The 23949-nt window shown below is 40.7% G+C and overlaps 1 protein-coding gene across 1 annotated transcript; it reads right to left on the bottom strand.

Moving 5' to 3' along the window:
• Positions 1 to 19645: 19645 nt before the first annotated feature.
• Positions 19646 to 23299, bottom strand: LOC121505684 (serine/threonine-protein kinase pim-3-like). Its single transcript, XM_041781189.1, has 6 exons — positions 22828 to 23299; positions 22515 to 22624; positions 22335 to 22385; positions 21826 to 22189; positions 20854 to 21030; positions 19646 to 20545 (listed from the first exon to the last, which is right to left on the bottom strand). Exons 1-6 carry the CDS (start codon positions 22913 to 22915, stop codon positions 20343 to 20345), a joined length of 993 nt encoding a protein of 330 aa, XP_041637123.1. The 5' UTR covers positions 22916 to 23299; the 3' UTR covers positions 19646 to 20342.
• Positions 23300 to 23949: the final 650 nt, after the last annotated feature.

Here is a 23949-nt window from a genome sequence, read left to right on the forward strand (position 1 = left end):
AACATTTGAGAACCTCTGTGAAGAATTCCTATTAAAATCAGTCAGTTTATCTCATTTTAAGACTCTTAACAAACATTTGATCGGGAGATTACTAGCAATCCAAGCCTTATTTTTAAAGCATTTATATTTTTTATCTTGTAATAGGATCTTTAGTTAGACTTGTTTGCTACAGTGTAGTTAGTTCAGTGCAATACGTGTTGCATACAGTGAGGTTTCACTGAAACCTGCGGTTATTTATCAGTACTGTAACACCTCATACAAAACTCTGATAAACTTATAATTTTCCTTTTTCTTGAAGCTTGAACTCCCCATTCACCCTCAGTGCCCTGAGCTACAACAGCATGCACCATAATTCACACCTGAGTGCAGACGTGTCGGTGAAAGAATGCAATCACTCATCCGAGTTTAACACTCCTCCTGACTCTGTAAGATCTGTCCTCCCTGCCCCGATGAATTCTTGATATCTGCAGGGGCCAAGTTTGTCTAGAGCTGAAGGCAGCCCAGGTCCTGTAACAGAACCTGACTGACAGGTAGTCCTGCCGCGCTCTCAAGCATGGGAACATTCAGTCATTCACTCTCTCCACCTGTTTGTTATGAGGGCACAGGGGGTTGGAGCCTGTCCCGCCATGCTTTGTGGCAGAAGGAAACACTCTGGTCGGGGTGTCATCCATCACTGGGCACACTCTTCCTTCTTCTTCTTGACATGCATGTCTCACAACTGTGGGAACGAAACCTGAGTATCAAGTGGGGAGGTGAAAACTTTTCACTGAACCGGCAGAGCCCAGAGAGTGGAAACATCTCGCTGTGTGTCCACAGAGAGTGAGCGGGCCTTTTTACTACCACAACATATCAGTGTCCCCGTGTTGTTCCAGTAAATTTCACGGTTAGTTTGAGAGTTATCAGGTGGGTAATGACATTTACCCATTGTTGAATTTGTAAATCCCTCTCTGACCTTTATATGTGGAAATAAAAAGAGACAAAGATAAGGGTTTGCAGCCATGTTAGTATGCAAACGCTATAATAGAGCTTAACAGTTCTGCTGGCTGAGTAAAGGTTATTGGGTTTATCTTGTTTGATATGGGGCTTTCAAACATGCACACTGCAATAAGACGGTTGGTGAAATTTCATCACTGCTGGATACTCTACAGTCAAGTGGAAGAGTTCAGGAACAGCAGAAACTCAGCCATGTAGTGAAAGACCGTGCTGCTAAGGCACACAGTGTGTAAAAGTCACCAACACTATGTTGACTCCTTGAATAAATGGGCACAGATTCCCACAGAAACACTTGGAAAGCCTGCCAAGAAGAGTGGAGGCTGTTATAGCTGCATATTAAATACATATGTTTGAATTCAATGTCGTTATTGTCACTCTTGGGGACCAAAAAATGAAAAAAATATAATTATGTGACAAAAAGTCTTATAATAGCCACATATCTGCACGATTTTCCTTGCCCTTTTTATATTGGCCGACTATGAGCCACTACTCAAAGCATTTCCTGTCTGAAGTGACACAGAGGGACACATCACGGCCTTTCTGTGTCTTTTTCTCTCCATTATGAGTCAGTCAGACAGTCTCCTCCAGCTTCTAAGTGTTTACACATGCGTTGTTTGGCAATGCATGATGTGACGGCAGAACACCCTGCCAGTAACCTTGCAAAGCAGATGGATACGCCCCTTTCCGTGTTTCTCACTGGCGAATCCATCTTGCAAAGCTCCCATCCTAACCGTTTGGGCCCGGTTAGACAATAACAGGACCAATCAGCGACGAGGGGCAGTACTTTCAGGCGCAGCAGAGTCGTGACGTAAACAAGCAGCAGCAAGAGCTGGTGCAGTCATGGAGGAAGAGATTAGCATGAATGCTGCTAAAGTTTTATCAGAACTTATCAGAACATATGATTAGATTACATCCTGGCCTTCTGACAACAAAATAGCAAGAATTTTTGAGAAAATCGTCAATAGAGTCCATCTAAATTGAAGTTATTCATTTGCTATCCAATTTTCCGGAATTTTCTTTGTTAATTCTGGGAATATAACTTGGAACAAGTTATAAGATTTAAGAATTTTGAGACTTTTATCGGAATTGGTTTTGCATTGAAATTGTTAAATATTTGCATGGAAAAATTTAATTTTTTGAGGATATTCTGAGGTTTGTTTGAGGACTGTCATTTTGTATTAATGCAGGAAATGTATTTGTAATTTTTGGTCAATTTTATTTGACTTATTTGGGGAATCTTGGCTCCAAATTTTAAGGTATGTTAATGGAAACTTGGGAAATTTATTTCAAATGGGGGAATTTAATTGGAAAATGGTAAACAGGGTATCCTTTGAAATTTCTAGAATTTCATGGAATTTTCAGGGAATTAGTTGGCATATTTGGGGGAATTTTCCATCATTTTTCATGGAATTCTGGGGAACATATTTGTACATTTGGGGGAATTTTCTTTGAGAATTTTCCAGGGACATAAATAGAATTTTAAAGGGAACTTTTTAAATTAAAATAAAGGCTTTGTGATAAAATTTCATTGAAATGTTTTAGGATTATTAAAAGAAGTTTAGGGGTGTTTTCTGCAAAACTTTAACAATAAAAAACTACAAAACTAAAATAATAATAATGTATTTTCAGAACTTTTTACAGATATTTTATAAACTTTATTTGAAAGGCTGAGTTTTCAAACTAATGAGGCCCAAATTATCCTAAATAAGTGGGAGAAAATAAAAATACATTCCAAACAAAGCTCAGGTCTCAGAGGGTTAAGACAAGTTTATTTTGGTCTCAGAGGTCCCCAAAAATATGCCTGTAAAATTTGCTGATGAAAAAACACTCTTCGTTTCTGTGTTAATAAGCGTTAAGACGCTGTCTGACTCCGCCTCTGACTCCGCCCCTCTCAGGAAATGGATGTGGCTTAGTAGTTGTGACTCTCCATTAGAAGAAAGTCTGTCCATCGGAAGAAAGAGGGCGGGACTTTCTTCTAAGAGAGGGGAGGGCCAACCAAACCTGGGGGCGGGGCTAACTCCCCACATGACATCATGAAGATAAAGCCTTTGGACGTTTTGGCACACAGTTTCTGAAAGGTGGAGAAAGAGCGAGAGGGGAAAGGATGTTTCTGATTCTTGGGGGACTGTAGACAGAACAGGGTCACATATTTTTGGTAGAAAAGCCTGAAGTGTATTTTACATTATATGTGACCTTTAAATCTGATAGCTGCTCTGGATTCTGGCTTTGAAAAGACCCCTGTGTTCACAGTTTTATCAATGCTTACATCCAGTTTAAGTGAAAAAAAGGCAAAACATGAGTTAAATGTTCAAGAATGGTTTAAAATTATTATCAAGGCTGAAAATATTGTTTAGCAATTCTAAGAAGCATCCTGTGAAAACACATTTTTTCATTTTCATTGAAAAATAATCATTTTCTCACATTGTAATTCCGTTGTTGTTTGTATATTCCATCATGTTTTTTTTTCCTTATCTTCCATGGAAAAACATCACTCTCTTCCTGTCATGGCACACCTGTAACTATGCAACAGTTACCTCTGCAACAACATGACATGGCAGCTTTGTGCTGCACAACAGGAACAGTTGGATATTTCCCTAAAATAATGTCCTGTTTCATCAGCAGAAAGGGCTCCTCTCATCATAACCGCCTGGGGCTAAAATGAACATGAGGTCAACGATTGCTTTGATCAAATTACACACTAGTAAAGACGCTGTACCGAGTCTCCCACTTGTTAATTAATTCCCACTTGTAAATCCGTCCTTTCTTCTCCCTTTCCTCTCACGTTTTGTTTTTCCCATCTGCCCGTCTGACCACGTTTCTGTCTCTTACACACGCTCACATTCGACGTAATGGACACACAGTTCTGTTTAGGGAATATTAAGCTGTCGCAGTCACCTCACTTCACCTGCAGTTGTTGGTGTTGTTCCGGGAGCCTGGCAACAGCGGCCTATGTAATTCTGCTTCGATTTATTCTAAGGGATCTGTTTGGGTGTTTGTGTGTAGGTCTCATGACTTTCTACAGCTGTGTGTGGGTTTTTTTAGCTTGTCTGAGTGTACGTTTCTTCTCAAGCCTCCTAAAACACAGAGTCCGTACTTTTACAGCGTGTCCTGTTGATCCAGAACAATGAGTTCCTTTAAGGTGCTCAGTGACGGCAGCAGGTTCCCACCATCCAGACGGCCAGGTACTCCTCTCTGGCAACAGCTCAGGTTTTAATGAACGCAGACCCAGACCAGTGGAAAGTCCCCCGGGTGACTGGGTAACAGGAAGAAGAGGCCTGTTGGTCATGCATCCCGCAGCCTTTAAGTACAGCAACAAATACAGCATGTACAAAACTCAAACTACTCACTGGCCACTTTATTAGGTACGCCTGTTCAATTGCCTACCTGAGTATGGTTGCTGGCCATGTCCATCTTCTGATGTCTACTTCCAGCAGGATAATGCACCATGCCACAAAACTCAAATCATCTCAAACTGGTTTCTTGAACATGATGATGAGTTCACTGTTCTCCAGTGGCCTCCCAGTCACCAGATCTCAATCCGTTAGAGCACCTCTGGGAAGTGGTGGGATGGGAGATTCGCATCATCGATCTGCAGCCAGCAATCCTGCTGTAACTGTGTGATGCTATGATGTCGATAAAGACCAAAATCTCTGAGGAATGTTCCCAACTCCTTGTTGAAACTATGCCATGAAAAATAAAAGGCAGCCCTGAAGACTAAAAGGTGTCCAACCCAGTTCGTACAAGGTGTACCTAATAAAGTGGCTGGTGAGTGTATAAACCAACCTTGTTTGGAATGCATCTTTAGTTTCTCCCACTGATGTAGGATAAAACCTAAGCCTTACTGTAAAGCACAACTACACAACTATTTTTCACCTGTAGGAGGTCACTTTCACAAAATATATGTTTTTAAAGTGCCAAAGATGGCTGCTCCAAGACAAACCCATAAACAGTACAGCACATCTCTGGAAGGCACTGTTTCTGAGGAGCACATCCCTGAGTTTGTTTTGACCATACATTTCTGCGGTATCGGCCTGTGAGGGCACCATTCAGTCAGTAAGAAATGGCATCAGCCATTTTTCTGAAGACAGTCCACACTTTTGTCAAAACATAAAAATTCCCGAAACTTTACCAAACTTTTCTGTGAGAACATTTTTTTTAAAACTCCCCAAAAAATTCCCCATAATGTCCATAATGTCCTCAGAAGTCCCCCGAACATGTCAGCATAACTTTCTGAAGTCACCAAAAATTCGAAATCATTTTAAACCAAACATTTTAGAAAAATTCCTGAAGATTTTCAAGTAATTTCCCCCAAATTTCAAAGAAAATTCCACCCAAAATTTCTCATCAAATTCCCCAAAAATTAAAAATTTATATCCCCAATATTCCCTGGAAACTGTCCAAAGAAATTCCCCCAAATTTCCAAGATTTAACCAAAACAATCCTTCAATGATTCTTAAAAAGATGTTTTAATCTGACGTAAACCAAAATCTTGAATCATATTTTTTTTACCAAACATACCAGAAAAAATCCTAAAGACTTCCGAGCAAATTTTTATGCAAACTCCACACAAGATTTCTGATCAAATTCCCCCCAAATTTACCAATAAATATCCAGAAAATTCCCTGGAAAATCATGGAAAATTTTAAAACAAAGTTCCTTAAATTCCAAAAATTCACCAGACATTTCTGTGACAATTCTAACTCTCAAATAATAATAATAATAATAATAATAATAATAATAAAAAGAAAGAAAATTTCAAGTAATTTTTCCCAGATTTCAAAGAAAATTCCACCCAAGAAGTCTGATCAAATTCACCAAAAATTAAAAATGTATATCCCAAAAATTCCCTGGAAAGTGTCCAAAGAACTTCCACCAGATACCCAAGATTCAACCATAATATTTCTTTAATGATTCTTAAAAAGATAATTGAATCTGAAATAAACCAAATTCTTGAATCAAACTTTTTACCAAACATAGCAGAAAAATTCCTGAAGAATTCCAAGCAAATTTTTATGCACACAAGATTTCTGATCAAATTCCCCCCCAAATTATAAACCAATGTATATCCAGAAAATTTCCAGAAAAAAACAAAATTTTGAATCAAACTTTTTACCAAAAATCAAGAAAAAATCTTGAAGATTTTAAAGCAAAAATTGCCCAATTTTCCAAAGAAAATTCCACTGAAAATATCCATTTCAAAAATGAATATGGCCAAATATCCATGGAAAATTATGGAAAATTTCCTAACAAATATCCTAAAGTCTTCATTAAAAGTCAGAAAATTCAAACACAGATGTGTGATCAATTTTCTCAAAATTTCAAGAAAAAATATGGTGTCAGAATTGTTATCAACATTTACTGTCTTATTTAAAAAGAAAATAAATAAAAAATATTAAAGTTATTAAAAATGTCATTCAGAGGTCTTTCGTTGTCTTTATGGGGAGTGGTAGAGCTGCACCCAAGCACCCTTTATTGCCCAGCTGCATCTGTGTTATAAGCTTTTTGAATGGACAGATATTAAAGCCACTCAAAGTCAGATGTAATCTTTCATTTAAAACGTGCTGTTTTTTCATGTTTTTGCCTGAAAAATATTTACATTTAAATGGAACATATTCTGCATATTTGATTCACTGGTTTAAGTGCTTCATCTGTTTTAGTTCTCTTCATGTGAATGTTACTCAGCAAATCTGGAAAATACCATAAAGTTGCTTTTTTTTCCTTTTTGTTAAGAAAAAGGCCCAAAACCTCAGTGGGCGTTAAGAGGAAGATGCAATTAAAGATAAACTCTTCAGAAAAACACACACCTCTTTTTCTTCTTGTCATCAGGCAGGAAGAGTAGATAGACGAAGATATTCTATACAAATCTGCAGATTTTTCCTCAAAAGAGCTGAAATACAGGATATCAGCTACCATCAGTACTGAGAAGGTGTGAAACAGACTCAGATTTAAAAACACATAGATGTAGAGAAAACAGATGCACCTAAAGCACACATGACCGTGCACTTCAATGGAAACATGCACACAACTGACTGCATGTCCTCATTTAAAGGGTCAGCTGCATGGATGGACACACAAACACAAATACACACTCAAAGACAAGTAGTGTGAAGTGTAGTATCACAAGAAATGGTGTGATCCCTCTCTCTCCTTTCACTAGTGTTGGTGCTGGCACTGCTGCCTGTTCTGCCTGTGTGGGTGCCACCCACCCACCCATCTGTGCCCATCGGGGCCCTCAGGCCTGGAGTCCATCTGGCATCTTCCTCTGTGTCTGTCGAGTTGTCACCTACACCGGCCACCATCGACAGACTCGACGCGCCAACACGTTTTCTCAGAGAATACAGAGTAACAGGGAAAAGTTCTGAATGTAGTTACCTCAGCCTGAGCTCAGAGCTCTGTGTTCATTACAAATGCATGCACTTAAATTACATATAATAAAAATAATCATTAATTCATTAGGAAAGTGTTATACAGTGATGCTGGTGGCTCCATCCTCCCAACATGCTTCTTCAGCATCAGTCCAGCACAGTGATACTCAACGCGTGGCTTTAGAGCTACATGTGGCTCTGTGGAGAGGATTTGTAGCTCTTTAATGTCTAAATTTGAAATGTTGTTACCCAGAAAACCATAGTAAAGGGGATTTTTGACCTCAGAATTTTCCATTGCAATTTGTTTCCCACACTTATGAAGTAGGGTTAAACTGTCAAATTTATTGTCAACCTTTATTTTGTCTGTATATTTTCATTGCCCTTATTTGAATTTTTTTTGCCCATTTTTCCCGTTTTTTGCCCATTTAGGGTGCCTCTTGTCATTACATTTTACTTTTCACATTTTTCTCCACCTTTTTGCTGCTTTTTGCCAATTTCAGTCACTTTTCACTCATTTTCCTCCACCCTTTTGCTGCTTTTTGCCAATTTTAGTCGCTTGTCACTCATTTTCCTCCACCTTTTTGCTGCTTTTTGCCAATTTTAGTCGCTTGTCACTCATTTTCCTCCACCTTTTTGCTGCTTTTTGCCAATTTCAGTCACTTTTCACTCATTTTCCTCCACCCTTTTGCTGCTTTTTGCCAATTTTAGTCGCTTGTCACTCATTTTCCTCCACCTTTTTGCTGCTTTTTGCCAATTTTAGTCGCTTGTCACTCATTTTCCTCCACCTTTTTGCTGCTTTTTGCCAATTTTAGTCGCTTGTCACTCATTTTCCTCCACCCTTTTGCTGCTTTTTGCCAATTTCAGTCACTTTTCACTCATTTCCCTCCACCTTTTTGCTGCTTTTTGCCAATTTTAGTCACTTTTCACTCATATTCCTCCACCTTTTTGCTGCTTTTTGCCAATTTTAGTCGCTTGTCACTCATTTTCCTCCACCTTTTTGCTGCTTTTTGCCAATTTCAGTCACTTTTCACTCATATTCCTCCACCTTTTTGCTGCTTTTTGCCCATTTTAGTTATTTCTCACTCATATTCCCCCACCTTTTTGCTGCTTTTTGCCAATTTTAGTTATTTCTCACTCATATTCCTCCACCTTTTTGATGCTTTTTGACAATTTTAGTTATTTTTCACTCATATTCCCCCACCTTTTTGCTGCTTTTTGCCAATTTCAGTCACTTTTCACTAATTTCCCTCCACCTTTTTGCTGCTTTTTGCCAATTTTAGTTATTTCTCACTCATATTCCTCCACCTTTTTGATGCTTTTTGACAATTTTAGTTATTTCTCACTCATATTCCTCCACCTTTTTGCTGCTTTTTGCCAATTTTAGTTATTTCTCACTCATATTCCTCCACCTTTTTGCTGCTTTTTGCCAATTTCAGTCACTTTTCACTCATTTTCCTCCACCCTTTTGCTGCTTTTTGCCAATTTTAGTCGCTTGTCACTCATTTTCCTCCACCTTTTTGCTGCTTTTTGCCAATTTTAGTCGCTTGTCACTCATTTTCCTCCACCTTTTTGCTGCTTTTTGCCAATTTTAGTTATTTCTCACTCATATTCCTCCACCTTTTTGTTGCTTTTTGCCAATTTTAGTTATTTCTCACTCATATTCCTCCACCTTGTTGCTGCTTTTTGCCAATTTTAGTTATTTTTCATTCATTTTCCAACACCTTTTTGCTGCTTTTTTGCCCATTTTAGTTATTTTGCACTCATTTTCCTTCACCTTTTGCTGCTTTTTGCCAATTTTAGTTACTTTTCACTCATATTCCTCCACCTTTTTGCTGCTTTTTGCCCATTTTAGTTATTTCTCACTCATATTCCCCCACCTTTTTGCTGCTTTTTGCCAATTTTAGTTATTTCTCACTCATATTCCTCCACCTTTTTGATGCTTTTTGACAATTTTAGTTATTTTTCACTCATATTCCCCCACCTTTTTGCTGCTTTTTGCCAATTTTAGTCGCTTGTCACTCATTTTCCTCCACCTTTTTGCTGCTTTTTGCCAATTTCAGTCACTTTTCACTAATTTCCCTCCACCTTTTTGCTGCTTTTTGCCAATTTTAGTCACTTTTCACTCATTTTCCTCCACCTTTTTGCTGCTTTTTGCCAATTTTAGTCACTTTTCACTCATTTTCCTCCCCCTTTTTGCTGCTTTTTGCCAATTTCAGTCACTTTTCACTCATTTCCCTCCACCTTTTTGCTGCTTTTTGCCAATTTCAGTCACTTTTCACTCATTTTCCTCCACCTTTTTGCTGCTTTTTGCCAATTTTAGTCACTTTTCACTCATTTTCCTCCCCCTTTTTGCTGCTTTTTGCCAATTTCAGTCACTTTTCACTCATTTTCCTCCACCTTTTTGCTGCTTTTTGCCAATTTCAGTCACTTTTCACTAATTTCCCTCCACCTTTTTGCTGCTTTTTGCCAATTTTAGTCACTTTTCACTCATTTTCCTCCACCTTTTTGCTGCTTTTTGCCAATTTTAGTCACTTTTCACTCATTTTCCTCCCCCTTTTTGCTGCTTTTTGCCAATTTTAGTCACTTTTCACTCATTTTCCTCCACCTTTTTGCTGCTTTTTGCCAATTTTACTCATTTTTCACTAATTTCCCTCCACCTTTTTGCTGCTTTTTGCCAATTTTAGTCACTTTTCACTCATTTTCCTCCACCTTTTTGCTGCTTTTTGCCAATTTTAGTCACTTTTCACTCATTTTCCTCCCCCTTTTTGCTGCTTTTTGCCAATTTCAGTCACTTTTCACTCATTTTCCTCCCCCTTTTTGCCAATTTTAGTCACTTATTTTGGTTAAGTAACACTGATCTTCAAACTCAGCTCCACATTTTAAGTGTGTTGTCTAATTTTAATGTGAATGGCTGTTAGTTAAAAGAAGAATTTAAGAAATATATTTTCTTTAGAGGTTTTGAGAGGGTTGAAACCACTCTTATGGCTACTATTACAACATGAAGACAAAAGAACACTCTTAGAGAAAGGGTTATTGAAAAGTCTAAGTCGGTGGATGGATACAGCAACATTTCCAAGTCTCTGAACATCCTCCAGAGTGCAGTTAAACCAATCATTAAGAAATGGAAGGAATATGTCACATGTGTAAATCTGCCTAGATCAGACCGTCCTCACAAACTGAGTTATGGTGCAAGAAGGAGACTAGTGAGAGACCACCAAGACCCCTATGACTACTCTGAAGGAGCTACAAGCCTCAGCAGCTGAGATGGGAGAGACTCTGCAGACAACAACTGTTGGCCGGGTTCTTCACCAGTCAGAGCTTTATGGGAGAGTGGCAAAGAGAAAGACACTGTTGAAGAAAACTCAGATCAAATCTGGACTAGAGTTCACTAAAAGGCATGTGGGAGACTCCATGGTCAAGTGGGAGAAAGTTCTTTGGTCTGATGAGACCAGAGTGGAGCTTTTTGTCCATCAGACAAGACCCTAAACACACCATCCCCACTGTGAAGCATGGTGGTGGCAGCATCATGCTGTTGGGATGCTTCTCAGCAGCTGGCCCAGGCTTGTAAATGATTTGGATTTGTGTCTGGACTTGCAAGGGGCTGATCACACCTGATCCCTGTGTAACAGAGCTTGAGTTTTGCAAAGAAGAATAAAAAAGTAAAGCTGCTGATAAGTGGATAGAACCTAGCGTTAGCTTGTTGTTAATGCTAAACTTAAGCTGTCTCCAGCTTTATATTTGATATTAAGACATGAGTCAGTTCATTAAAACCACTGAGAAATGAAGAGGAAACATGCCCACCGCTGGAGAAGAAGATAAAAATAAATCAAATAGTGGAGGGAAAGAGAGCCACAGGCCAGACTCAAACCCATTTAATGAAAAATACCAACCATCCCTAATGGGCTGGTTTAGCTCTTTGCCTTGCTAACTGAATTTTGTTCCATACTTGCTGCAGAGACGCATCTTATTAAATGCTGACAAAGTGAATTCAGAGCTGAGTGAGGGTCAGAGAACAGGAAGTAGAGCAATAATGAGGAGAGAGCTTATTTCTGAGACAATAATTATGACCGACTTTCTTACTTCCCACAAATGCGAGTTCAGTTATGAAAACAAGAAAACAGGTATTTTCTTGTGAATAATAAACTACAGTGTAGAGATACTCTAATATATAGTGCTTTCAGCAAGTATTCAGACTCCCTTCACTTTTTTCAGTTTTGTTATGTGTGGCATCCTGATGCTCGGACCAACCAGGACTCCTCCCAGAGCTGGTGGCCCGCTCAAACTGGGAAATCCTGGGAGAAAGGCCTGTAGAAGAGAGGTGACCCAGAAACCTGATGGTCACTCTGACTGAGCTCCAGAGATCCTGTGGGACAAAGCTCCAGAAGGACGACCATCACTGCAGAAATCCACTGATCTGGGCTTGAGGCAGAGTGGCTAGACGGCAGATTCTTTGTTAAAACCCACCTGAGGGACTCTCAGACTGTGAGACCACCTGAGGGACTCAGACTCTGAGACCACCTGAGGGACTCAGACTGTGAGACCACCTGAGGGACTCAGACTGTGAGACCACCTGAGGGACTCAGACTCTGAGACCACCTGAGGGACTCAGACTGTGAGACCACCTGAGGGACTCAGACTCTGAGACCAAAGATTCTCAGGTCTGGTCAAACGAAGAATGAAACATTTGGCCTCAGTTCTAAATTTCATGTCTGGAGTAAACCAGGCACCGCTCATCACCTGCCCAGTACCATCCCAGCAGTGAAGCGTGGTGGTGGCAGCATCATGCTGTGGGGGTGGTTTTTAGCAGCAGGGACTGGGAGACTGGTCCGGGGGTGAGGGAGCAACAAATTCTGTCAACTTTGAACAGTTTTAAAGACAGCCCAGACACTGAATTTATTTAAGAGCAAGCTACTTTCTGCTGTTTTCTTTTACAGTAGGATTTAGAGACATTAGGAAGAATGAAATGCAAATGAAAACATAGTCAAAATCACTGGTTCTCAACGTGGTGAAGACACTCAGAGGGGGTCTCCAGGTGCCTTAAAAAACACTATATTTAAATTAAACTAGTGCTGTCAAACGATTACAATTTTTAATCAGGTTAATCACAGCGTTGCTGTGGATCCATTTCGATTAATCAAGATTAATATTTATTTTTAATTTATATTAATCGCTTTTCATTTCTTCATAAGCAAACAGACTCAAGAAAGAAGACTGTTCTGTCTTTTTTTTGTACTCAATTTTTTCCCATTTTAGCCCGTTTCTAACCATTTCTACTTCCTTTCTGCCTTGTTAACCCATTCTTGCACTTCAAACCCGTTTTATAGTCCTCTTCTACTAAATGTTTTGCCTCTAAATGCAAACCTCAACTTTTTTTTTTTTTTGCCATTTTCTGCTTAATTTTTGTCACTTCTAACCCATTTCTGCTGCTGTCAGAATCCTATTTCACCACATTTTCCACCAATTTCTGCCACTTTTAAATCCCCTTTTACCAACTGTATGCCTGTTTAAGCCATTTAAACCCATTTGTGCTTATTTTTGTCACTTGAATCTACTTTTTTTCCCACTTCTAACCCATTTCTGCTACTTTCCCATTCCACCACTTTGTCCACCCGTTTGTCCCATTTTCCCCCATTTTAACCATTTTTCACAAATGATTATGCCCATTTTGCTCATTTGACCCATTTCTGCCTGTTTTTCTGGCTCATTCAGTGAATTTTTGCCTGTTAAACCAATTGTTCTTCCTATTTCAACATGTTTTCAACCCATTCTTGCCACTTTGAAACCATTCTTGCCAGTTTAGCCCATTTCTGACAGTTTCTGCCAATTTTTCTGCTTCAGATAACCCATTTTTGTTGGTTTAAACCAATTCATCTTCCCCTTTCAAAAGAATTTCTACCCATTTTTGCCACTTAAAAAACATTTTTGCCACTTTTCAGTCCCCTTTTACCATTTTTTTATACCCATTTACGCCACTTGAACCCATTTTTGACAGTTTTTGCAACTCTTATCTTATTTTCACCACTTCTAACCCATTTCTCCAACTTTCAAAATAATATGTCACCACCTTTTCCACCATTTTTGCCCATTTTAACCACATTCACCATTTGTTATGTCCATTTTTGCCAGATTAGCCCATTGCTGACAATTTATGCTTTCCTTTCTGCCTCTTTTAACCCACTTAAACCAATTTGTCCTCCCATTTCAACAAATTCTCCACCTATTCTTGCCACTTAAAACCCATTTTGCCACTTTCAATCCCCTTTTACCAACTGTATACCTGTTTATGCCATTTAAACCTATGTGTGCTTATTTTTGTCACTTGAATCTACTTTTTGCCACTTCAAACCCATTTCTGTTACTTCAGAATCCCATTTCACCACCTTTTCCACTCGTTGGCCATTTTTAAACCCATTTTAGCCATTTTTAAGAAGGCTATTTACTTTTCCACAAAGGGAAAAAATGTGTTTGCTTGAAAATGTGATGATCACAGCTTACCTTCACAACTGGTCAGGGTTTTCCTGACCTCCATGGGCCCCCAGTCTGGCTGGGCCCTGGAAAGCTGTCCCATTTATCCCCCTTATGGGCGGCCTTGTCTGCACATGACTATTCTTGATTGTGCATGGCTGTGTTCAACCACCTTCAGGTAGAGAGGGGGTCCCCGGTCTCTGGCAATGTTATTTTGGGGGTCACGGGCTGAAAAGGTTGAGAACCCTGGGCTAGATGATCACTAACTTCTGATTGGCTGAGATTCAGACGAGATAAAGTGGATGAAATATCTGAATCACTGACAGATCACACTTCTGTTCTACTTAACCTCATTTATTCTTCAGTATTTAAGTTCTACTGAAACAATTTTCCTCTAAATGTTTCATCAACTCAGGATTAATGCTCCCATTATCTTCAAACAGGTCAGAAGAGAAACAGAGGACTGTTTATGGAGGAGGTAAGTGGCAGTGATGGATGATATACAGCAGCCTCTGGGATCAGACTTCAGCTGAGGGAGACAACAATGTGGCATATGCCCCGTTTCATTTAATGAAGATTTCACAGTTAGAGCGAATGAGGCTTCCCTATAGTCTTCACTTTTAGCAGAAGGGACTGCGATGAAGACAAGTTGTCGGTCATTTGCATGTCAAAAAACCCCAGAGACACAGAAACAATAGCAGATTGCCGGGCACGTAAATAGAAACACAGATGTCAACATACTGGGGGTGACAGCTTCTATCTTTTATGGCTCTTTGTTTTTATTACAAAGTGGAGCAGGGGTGCTATGGGACAAACATATACACGGATTAAAGGCTCATAATCAGGAATATTCTTTAAACCTGCCAGTTAAAACAGAGCTCTGCAGACTGATTCTCATTTACTACTTAACAGGAACAAACTCCTCATAGAATCTTCCTTTAAGCACCTTAAAGTGGTGCAAACCAGAAGGTAAAACCACTGTTGTTGTTGCACACTGCTCTCAAACATGAGGTTTTCCCATGTATGCTGAATATGTTCAATGCCACAAGGTCTTGTAGGGACTACAAACTGGTTTCCCACACAATATTAACCCTCTGAGACCAGCGTTGTCCTATACGACAGGAGGAGACAAATATCACATTAAGATAAGTATGCAGAACCTTTGCAAGAACACTGTAAATCTAGCTCAGGCTCCTCCCATTTCTCTGGATCATTGCTCAGATGTTTCTACACCTTCACTGGAGTCCACCTGTGCTAAATTAAACTCAGAGACAGGATTGTTGACAGGCACAGATCTGGGGAAGGCTACAAAAACATTTCTGCTCCAAGAGCACAGTGGCCTCCAGAATTCTCAAATATAAGAAGTCTGGCACAACCAGGACTCTTCCAAGAGCCGGCCGACCGGACAAACCGAGAGCTCAGTTTAAGGAGGGTCTTAGTAAAAGAGGAGACCAAGAACCTGATGGTGACTGACTCCAGAGATCCTGTGTGGAGACTGGACAAAGTTCCAGCAGGACGAGCATCACTGCAGCCTTGTAGCCTTCCCCATAATCAGGTCTCTGAGCTCTGCAGGTCTTTTGACCTCATGGCTGGGTTTTTGCTCTGAAATGCAATGTCAGCTTCTAAAGAGAGGTGTGTGCCTTTACAAATCATGTTCAGTCAGTTTAATTTACCTCAGGTGGACTCCAGTCAAGGTGTAGAAACATCTAAGCAAGGATCAGAGAAATAAGAGGAACCTGAGCTACATTTACAGTCATTGCAAAGGTTCTTAATATTCATGTCAACGTGATGTTTCAGATTTTGTTCATACATTTGCAAATTATCGGTTTAGTCTGTCATGATGGGGTACCGAGTGTAGATCGCTCTTTGGTGATGATTTGCTGCTCTTTAAAGTCTTAATTTGAAATATTATTCCCCAGAAAACCTTAAAAAAGGGAAACTTTGACCTCAAATTATCCATTGCAAGTCACATTAATCAGTTTTTTTCCCACACCTATACAGTTGGCTTTAATTGTCACCCTTATTTTTTGTCTGTATATTTCCATTACCCTTATTTGCCATTTTTTTTGCCAATTTTGTGCCACTTTTGATCAGGTTTTACTGCTTTAAGCCCACTTGTGCCACTTTGTTTTGCCACTTGTATCCCATTTTGCCCTTTTTCACCAGGTTTTACCTCTTTTACCCTGCTTATTGCAATTTTTCCCCTTTCTTGCCATTTTTTGCCCATTTCAGCTGCCCTTTGCCATTAAATGCCACTTTTCCCCCTTTTTTGCCACTCTTTTCTGCTTTTTACTGTTTTTGACATTTTTTTTGCCCCTTTTTGACCATTTTTGCCACCTTTAACGAATTCCTAGTGCCACTTTAACCTACTTTTGCCACGTTTCACCACGTAGTTTGTGGCTCCTCCAAAGGTATTTTTCAACAGTTTGGCTCTTTGGTTGAGCGGGGTTGAATAACACTGCTTTAGATAAATCTTCTTAGCCCATCCGGGTCTAGGAAATACTCGTTCACCGTTGTGTTTGGTTCTGGCTGAGGTTAGCTAAATGAAGCTTTATTCTGTTTGTTAAAAATGCTCGATGTGCCTCCCAGCAAAGACAGGCTTTCAGTTTGATGCCCTTTAAGTTTGTCACTGTATGCAAACAAAACAATGATTGGGTGATTAATTAATGCACATCTTATAATCATGACTGATGCTTTAAAACAAGCTCAGCTCCTGTGATTCAATCTTAATCAATGAGAAAGTACTGTAGAGAGAGTGTTATTACACTGTCTGACCAGAGGGGGCAGCACCTCCCTTAAAGATGCCTCTCCCTTCAGCTTCCTGGAAACCTTGTGTTCACCAGACCAAGGTTATAAAAGTTTGGGATTTTTCATCTTTTTAAAGATTGTTTCATTTTAAATTTTTGTTTAAAGTTCAGTTAAGTTTTTACTGCTGCTTTGTTAGTTTAGTCTGGTTTATAATTTGCAAAAATGCTTAGTTTCAGTTTAGTTTTTATTCGTTTTAGAGTCCGTTTCAGTTTTTTCCAGCAATATGGGGCACTTTTCAGGGGCCAGACCCAAAAAGGCTCTTCACTTTTCATTTATTTATTTAATTTTGATGCTTATATATTTCTGAAGACCTAAAATTACAACTATATAAAGTCAATCAAAATCAGGTGATTTGACACTGTCAAGGCTTGATCGTTCATGTCAGTCTGTCAAAGGCTAAAACTAAGATTCTGTCTCTAATTTTATTTTATTATAATCAGTTTTTTAAGCACAGAATACAGTTTCATTTAGTCTTCCTTTTTTTGTAAAGCTTAGTTTCAGTTCACTAAACTGATTTTAAAATTTTAGTTACTTATAGTTACCCATAATAACCTTGGCACGGACACCATACATCGGTGTTACTCAACCAAAGAGCCAAACTGTTGAAAAATACCTTCAATCAAAGTGGTGAACAGTGGTAAAAAATGACCTCCTTGTTCCATTTATCCCCCCTTGCCCACTCGGATCATCAAATCTCGGCCTTCTGTACATCCCTTCCTCTAATATCAGAACTAAAGGTGATCCAGTCCTTTCTGTGCTCGCCCCCACCCTGTGGGATAAACCTCCACAGTCCGTCAGATCAGCAGGAAGGTTTAAAGAAACATCTAAAAACTCACTTTTTTAGACAAGCTTTATTGTGATCTTGTAACTTGAAGTTCCTTCAAATTGTGTATTATTATTATGGCTTGTTTGATCTTGTGAAATATGATATAATTCAGTTTTCTCCTTCTGTGGATTATTGGTTTTGTTATTTATTTTCCTTTTTGTGAAGGGCTTTCTAACTGTTTGAAAAGTGCCATATAAATAGTTTTACTTACTTAATGTGGCACTAAGAATTCGTTAAAAGTGGCAAAGATGGTCAAAACTGGGTGAAAATTGGAAAAAATGGGCAATAACAAAGAAGAAAGAGTCAAAAATGAATGAGAGGTGACAAAATATGAGTAAATGGTGGCAAAAATGGCCAAAAACTGGGAGAGAAGTGGCAAAAATGTGGTAAAAAATGAGTGAAAAGTGACATAAACAGGCAAAAAGCAACAAAAAAAAAAAAAGTGGAGAAGTGGTATTTAATGGCAAAAGGCAGCTTAAATGGGCAAAAAATGGCAAGAAATGGGAAAAATAGCAGTAAGCAGTGGTAACCCCTGGTGAAAAAAAGGCAAGAACGGGATTTAAGTTGCAAAATGAAGTAGCAAAAGTGGGCTTAAAGCAGTAACAATTTATTAAAAGAGGCACAAAATTGAAAAAAGGGCAAAAAATTGAAAATGAAGGGTATGGAAATACACAGACAAGAAACAAAGGTGACAATTAAAGCCAACTGTATAAGTGTGGGAAACAAACTGATCAATGTGACTTGCGATGTATAATTTCTTAGGTCAAAGTTTCCAATTTTAAGGTTTTCTGGGGGAATAATGTTTCAAATTCAGACATAAAAGAGCCTCACGTTGAGTATCACTGCCATACTCCGTCTTCCTGCATCCAGTAACAGAATGACTGATGTGACTGTGCATGGAGAAGCCAAACAGGAAGTACAAACTGATGATATTTAAGAGGCTGTGTGAATGATGATGCTCCCTCTCCTCTCTGCACATCTGTGTCCGATTAGCCCCACGCTTCCTGCAGGTTGTCATGCAGTTAGCGGCTCCTGTGATGTTTCTCCTCAGCCACGCTGTCACTCTTGTAACAGCGTTGCTATTATTACTACAGGAAGTGTAAATGAACCACGTGCTGCATGGGACATGTATATTAGCCTTGCCCCAGCCTCCTGTCCCGAGGGGAGCGCTGTCAGCGGATGAGCTATAATGGCTGGGAATTCATTAGCATGTGCAGAAGGTGTTACCGTATATGATGTTGATGTTGAATATTGAGGATCATGCAGTTATACACCATATTTGAAATGATCGAGACACCACACTTATTTCTGTACATAAAAAATGGGAGTTTAATTGAAACTTTTGTATCAAAAAATAGCAATATCCATCCTTCACAGCCACAAGTCACACAGCTAAAATGAAAGTCTCCATTATGATGCTATGTGACAACTATGAAAGCTGCTTTTAGCTCTCCATAGTACTTAAATTAATCTTGACAGTACAGAAACCAGATGGATTTCTCTGATACTTAGCCATTCAACATTACCAACAGACTTTTTTAAGTAGTTAAATAACATTCAAATGCTCTTTTCAAATTTAAGTAAACTTGTTTTATTCTGCTTTACATCGACAACTGCTTCAGTGCATCCTCCACATCTCAAAAAAAAAAAAAAATCCATGTCGAAATGTGAAAATAAGTTATAGGAATGCAAACCAAAGGCTAAGTAAGATATGCAAATTTTGAGGGGGGCTTTTAAGAATAGACAATAAATAAATAAATAGCCACAGAGTGTGGAATGTCTACATGTTTACAAATAAATTAAATGGGGATGAAAAAAAAATATACACACAGAATGAGAAAAATAAACGCTGTACAATATTTGTTAAAAAAAAAAAAACATAGTTGAACCATGAATATTGCATTGATTGTGCATTTCACACCCCAAACCCTGAGGGAGGCCAGGGGCGGGGGCCGTGTAGTGTCAAGCAGTGAGATGGCGGGAGGCATGAAAGAAAAGTTAAGAGGGCCACACACCCTGTGATAGGCATGGGAGACGACAGGGAGAAAACGGTGGTGGGGGGAGGAGGTGTGAGTGTGTTGACATTTTGTAGACATTCAGAAAAGACAGGATCCAGTTTCCAAAAACACCTGTTCAGGCTATAGAGTGAGTGAGCAGCGTTAAAGAGAGCGACACAGAGTTGAGTCGAGTGTTTTTTCAAGTATTCCATTGTCAGGAAAAGCCCCCACCTCCTTCTCTCCTATCTAATGCTATCCTACCCTCTTGGCTGGGGGCTGCTTGGCCTACAGTGATGGAAAGCAGGGGGGGGAGCAAAGACAGCCCCACCCCCCCACAATGCCATCACAGGACAGTCAGCTTCACCACCAGGCAAAGGGCAAATCTAAAAAAAACAAGTTGACGAAAGCCCCCAGAAAAGCAGCTTTCCAAAAAAAGGCACTACAAAATCAAAATTAAAACATTTAAATAAAAAGGTTTTCTCCAAGCTCTATGAGAGCAGCCATGTCTGAATAGGAGGGCCTTTCCAGCTGCATATACCAGCCTAGTAACAAAACGATTGAATAAAGTTAAAAAAAAAAAAAAAAAAAAGGGAAGGGGGAATAAATAGTGCTGGTAAGACCGCCCAAACAGAAACAATGTTCCCCTTTAGGAAACAAGTATAACTGAAAGAAAAAAGAGGGGATGGGGGAAAATAAGATAAGCAATAACAAATAGTAATAAATTAGAAATTCCCTACAAAAGAGGAAAATTAGAGTACATTTTTCTAGATGGACCAGCTGAATGAAGCACCCAGTTGGGCTACAGGCCGCTGGCCATGAGTCCATTATCTCCCCCTCCATCCAGACCCCTTCTTTCCCCAGAAAAGTCCGCTCAGTCCACCAGAGCCATCAGAGGCTCTCTTTGCTCGAGCTTGTGCTTGACGAAGAGTCTGTGTCGATGGTTCTCAGGCGGATCTCGCCGCTGACCGGCTCCTCTGGGGACTTCGGCGACTCCGTCGTCGCCCTCATCCAGGGGTGGTCGCAGATTTGCTCCAGGGTGGGGCGGTCTGAAGGCCTCAGGGCCAGGCACCATTTGATTAATTGCTGGCACTCTGTATGGAGAGATGAACACAATGTTAAAGGTAATAATCAGAATGTACTGTGCATGGAGTCTACTATTTTCTAGTGTGCAGTCCTGGTTAAATAAAAATAAATAACACAGAGAGAATCTTATTTTATTTAATCTTTAATTAATTCACCCACAGGCCGCCTCAGCAGGCCATCTATTATGATAGTGAGGCATTACTGTGGTGTAAACTGAGTCATCATAGGAGGCAGATTTAGGGGCTGTACCAGCTGCTGTGGCTAGAGGGCAACATTGTCAACATATGTCCTCTGTGTGTTGTTGTGGTTGACTTACCGGCTGAAATCCTTCTCCTGAAGTACAGTCGACCCCTGAGGATCTCCTCGTCCTGCTCAAAGGGGATGTCGCCACACACCATGTCATAAAGCAGCACGCCTAGCGACCACACCGTCGCAGAGCGACCATGGTATCTGTGGAAGCGGATCCACTCTGGGGGGCTGTATACTCTTGTACCTTCAAGAATAAGGAAGAAAAAGGGGGAGTGAGTTATGGCTATGCTAGTGAAGACAGTCCTTCAGAGCAAACAGCAAATTCTCTTTAGAATTAAAAAAAAAAAAAAAGCTGAGTGTAAAACGGCTGAGTCATGGTAGAAATGCTTTCCACCTTCCCTAAGCCACAAAACACAAACTGGGTGACCTGCCTGCGTCTCCTCCCTCCCCTCCCTCCCTCCTTTCTTTCTTTTCCTCCCCCTCCCATCTAGAAGGAGGAACTTGGATACCAAACAAAAAAGGCAATGTGAGCCCATCACGTGAACCGCCGACTCGGGTTTCACAACAAACAGATGTTACGTGGCACTGACCTAATACCCGCAAACTGCGACTATGAGTCAAGCTTTAGTGAGAAAAAAACACACGGAAACATAAAAGTCCACTCCATCTCACAATAAAGGGCCGAATGAGCGCTAAAACGGTCTCAGATTGGATTAATAAACACTGAGTCATGGGCTTGAAAACAGAGCACGCGCGTCATAAATCCTGCGCGCTTTTTTATTTATCTGAATTACTTTACATCCGTAGTAATGATAAGCCGTGAGACCCCCGGCAAGGAAAACCCTGGACCAAAAACAGACCACTGCGTCACAGCCTCGTGAACGCCTCCATATCTGAATATAGCACAGCGGAGCATCAAGGGCAAACACAAACCAGCCCACACGGACATGAATCCATCAAAACAAATGACACATCCAGCATCCTACCGCCTTAACGCCGCAATTAAAGTAACAGCAAAGGGGGGGTGGCGGCTACTCACCATCGAAATCGGTGTAGACTGTGTCCTTGAGAATCGCCCCTGAGCCAAAGTCAATAAGCTTGAGCTCCCCGGTGCGTAGATCCACAAGCAGGTTTTCATCTTTGATGTCTCTGTGTACAACACCGCAGCTGTAGCAGTGCCTCACCGCCTCCAGAACCTGGCGGAAAAAGCCCCTGGCTGTGTCCTCATCCAGGGCGCCCTTCTCTGTGATGAAGTCGAAGAGGTCCTTGACGAGCTCCGGCCTCTCCATGACGATGAGCCAGCCGTCCGCGCGCTCGTAATAGTCCAGCAATTTAATAACTCCGCGAAAGGACGAGCTGACTTTCTTTAGCAGCAGGATCTCCAAAGGCACCATGCTTCCATTCTGGGAAAATAAAAATATTCTTATTGGATTTGTTTGGGGGGGGGGGGTGCTCCACCATGCACCCCCACCCAGCAGCGGGTAGGGGAGGAGGAGGGGGGGGGGGACCAAAACAAACCATGCACACAGATCGGGGATGGGTACTTACAATTGTGCCCCACTCCGTCACCCTTTCCTTCGCAACGTGTTTCACTGCAACCTGAAATAGCACAAAAAGGAGTCAAATAATGCACGAGAGTCACTTTAAAGTGCCGACAGGCGAAACGAGGACGGCCCGGCTTTGATGGCGGCACATGCAAGATCAAAACACAGCCAGCTCCGCTCTTACCGGTGCGCCATCAGAGATCCTGCTGCCGGCGTAGACTGTTCCAAACCCTCCGCTCCCGAGCACAGACCCCACCTGGTACACCTTTTCGAAAGGCTCCTTTTCCGATTTAACTGTAAGTAAAAGTAGAATAATGTTAAGAAAGTGCAGAATTCACACCGGCTTTACGAGCCGGTCTGCTCCAGAAGTAGTAGCTTACTCTTAATTAATCCAACAGTGTGACTATACAGTCCCTAAACCACTTATCGCTTGTTAACATCGTACCAAATCCAATATAAATGCGCTGAAAAATCACCGGTCTGTGGCGGATACCTACCCGGCTGGAGCTGTATTTTCACTGGCAGATGGTCCATACTTGAAGGATTGCAAATATGCGAAAAAGAACCAAACTTTGACAGCAACATATTCAAGCTGAGAAACCGGCGTAGAAGGTTCCTATCCGCCCAGGAGAGTCAGAAAAACCAATGTTATGAGGAGAAGTGGGTTCGGGCGCTGTTTAAATGGTGGTGCAGACCGTCTTGGCTTCAAAGGAATGATATATCCAGACCAGCAGTGCGCCAACTCCGCCGCACCGCGCCCGTCAAAGTCGTGTCACGACCATAAAGTCGCACACCGTTTCCCGAAAACAGGCATGAAAGCTGACTTCTGTGTGTCGACTCGAGCAACTCAGGTGAAAACAGTCCTCTGAAGAGATAAAAAAAAAAGAAATCACACTCCGAAGTGTATGGCAGCCGTATCAACAGTAGAGTGCGTTTAAATGCCCTCTGCAGTGTGTTGTTATCCTGAAGAGTGGCCGCTGTCTGAGCTTTAGCGCGGTCTCCCCAAGCCAATATTTTGACGCGCAGGAGGATGATAGTATCCCTCCGCCGCCACTACAAGTCGACACGTTTGCTTAATTACCGTGAATATCCGTCGTTTAGTGCAATACATAAATCAAAATGAACCCACTAGAGATATATTATGATTTTATCCGACGTTTATTCAAAAATCTTTCTGAAATAATCATTTTAGCCGCGCACTACTTTGTCATAGTACGAGACGCCCAAGAATCCCTTGTCTGGAAGCTTTGCGCTGTGTTCACTATCGACTCGGAGCTGACGACCAATTAGATGTCGTATATAAATACTGTGTTGAGTATCTGGACCAATCCTGACAAAGTTATTATAATAAAGCAGCCATTTGAGCGCACGTGGCGGCAATTCTGAGCCGTCTTCTCTCCACCCTTTCCTCTGCAGCTCTGCAGTGAGAAACAGAGTTTATGGTGGAAGGGAGGAGTTCAGTTAAATGGAGTAAAAGCTTTACAGACTCTGATCACCCCTTTAGAAGTGGAGGATGTCTGACTAACTGATATTATCATTTATCAGATCATACGTTCTCCTTTAAAGCAGGGGTTCTCAACCTGGGGGTCGGGACCCCTTTGGGGGTCGCGAGACACTTG

Source organism: Cheilinus undulatus, linkage group 23, assembly GCF_018320785.1.
Source record: "Cheilinus undulatus linkage group 23, ASM1832078v1, whole genome shotgun sequence".
NCBI lineage: Eukaryota > Metazoa > Chordata > Actinopteri > Labriformes > Labridae > Cheilinus > Cheilinus undulatus.

Excerpts from the sequence above, each read along its gene's own strand:
- LOC121505684 (XM_041781189.1), bottom strand. The coding sequence starts at position 22,915 with ATGTTGCTGTCAAAGTTTGGTTCTTTTTCGCATATTTGCAATCCTTCA. Across the intron at positions 22,386-22,514 it reads GGATCTCTGATGGCGCACCG|GTTGCAGTGAAACACGTTGC; the intron begins GTAAGAGCGGAG and ends GTGCTATTTCAG. Across the intron at positions 21,031-21,825 it reads AGTCTACACCGATTTCGATG|GTACAAGAGTATACAGCCCC; the intron begins GTGAGTAGCCGC and ends TTATTCTTGAAG.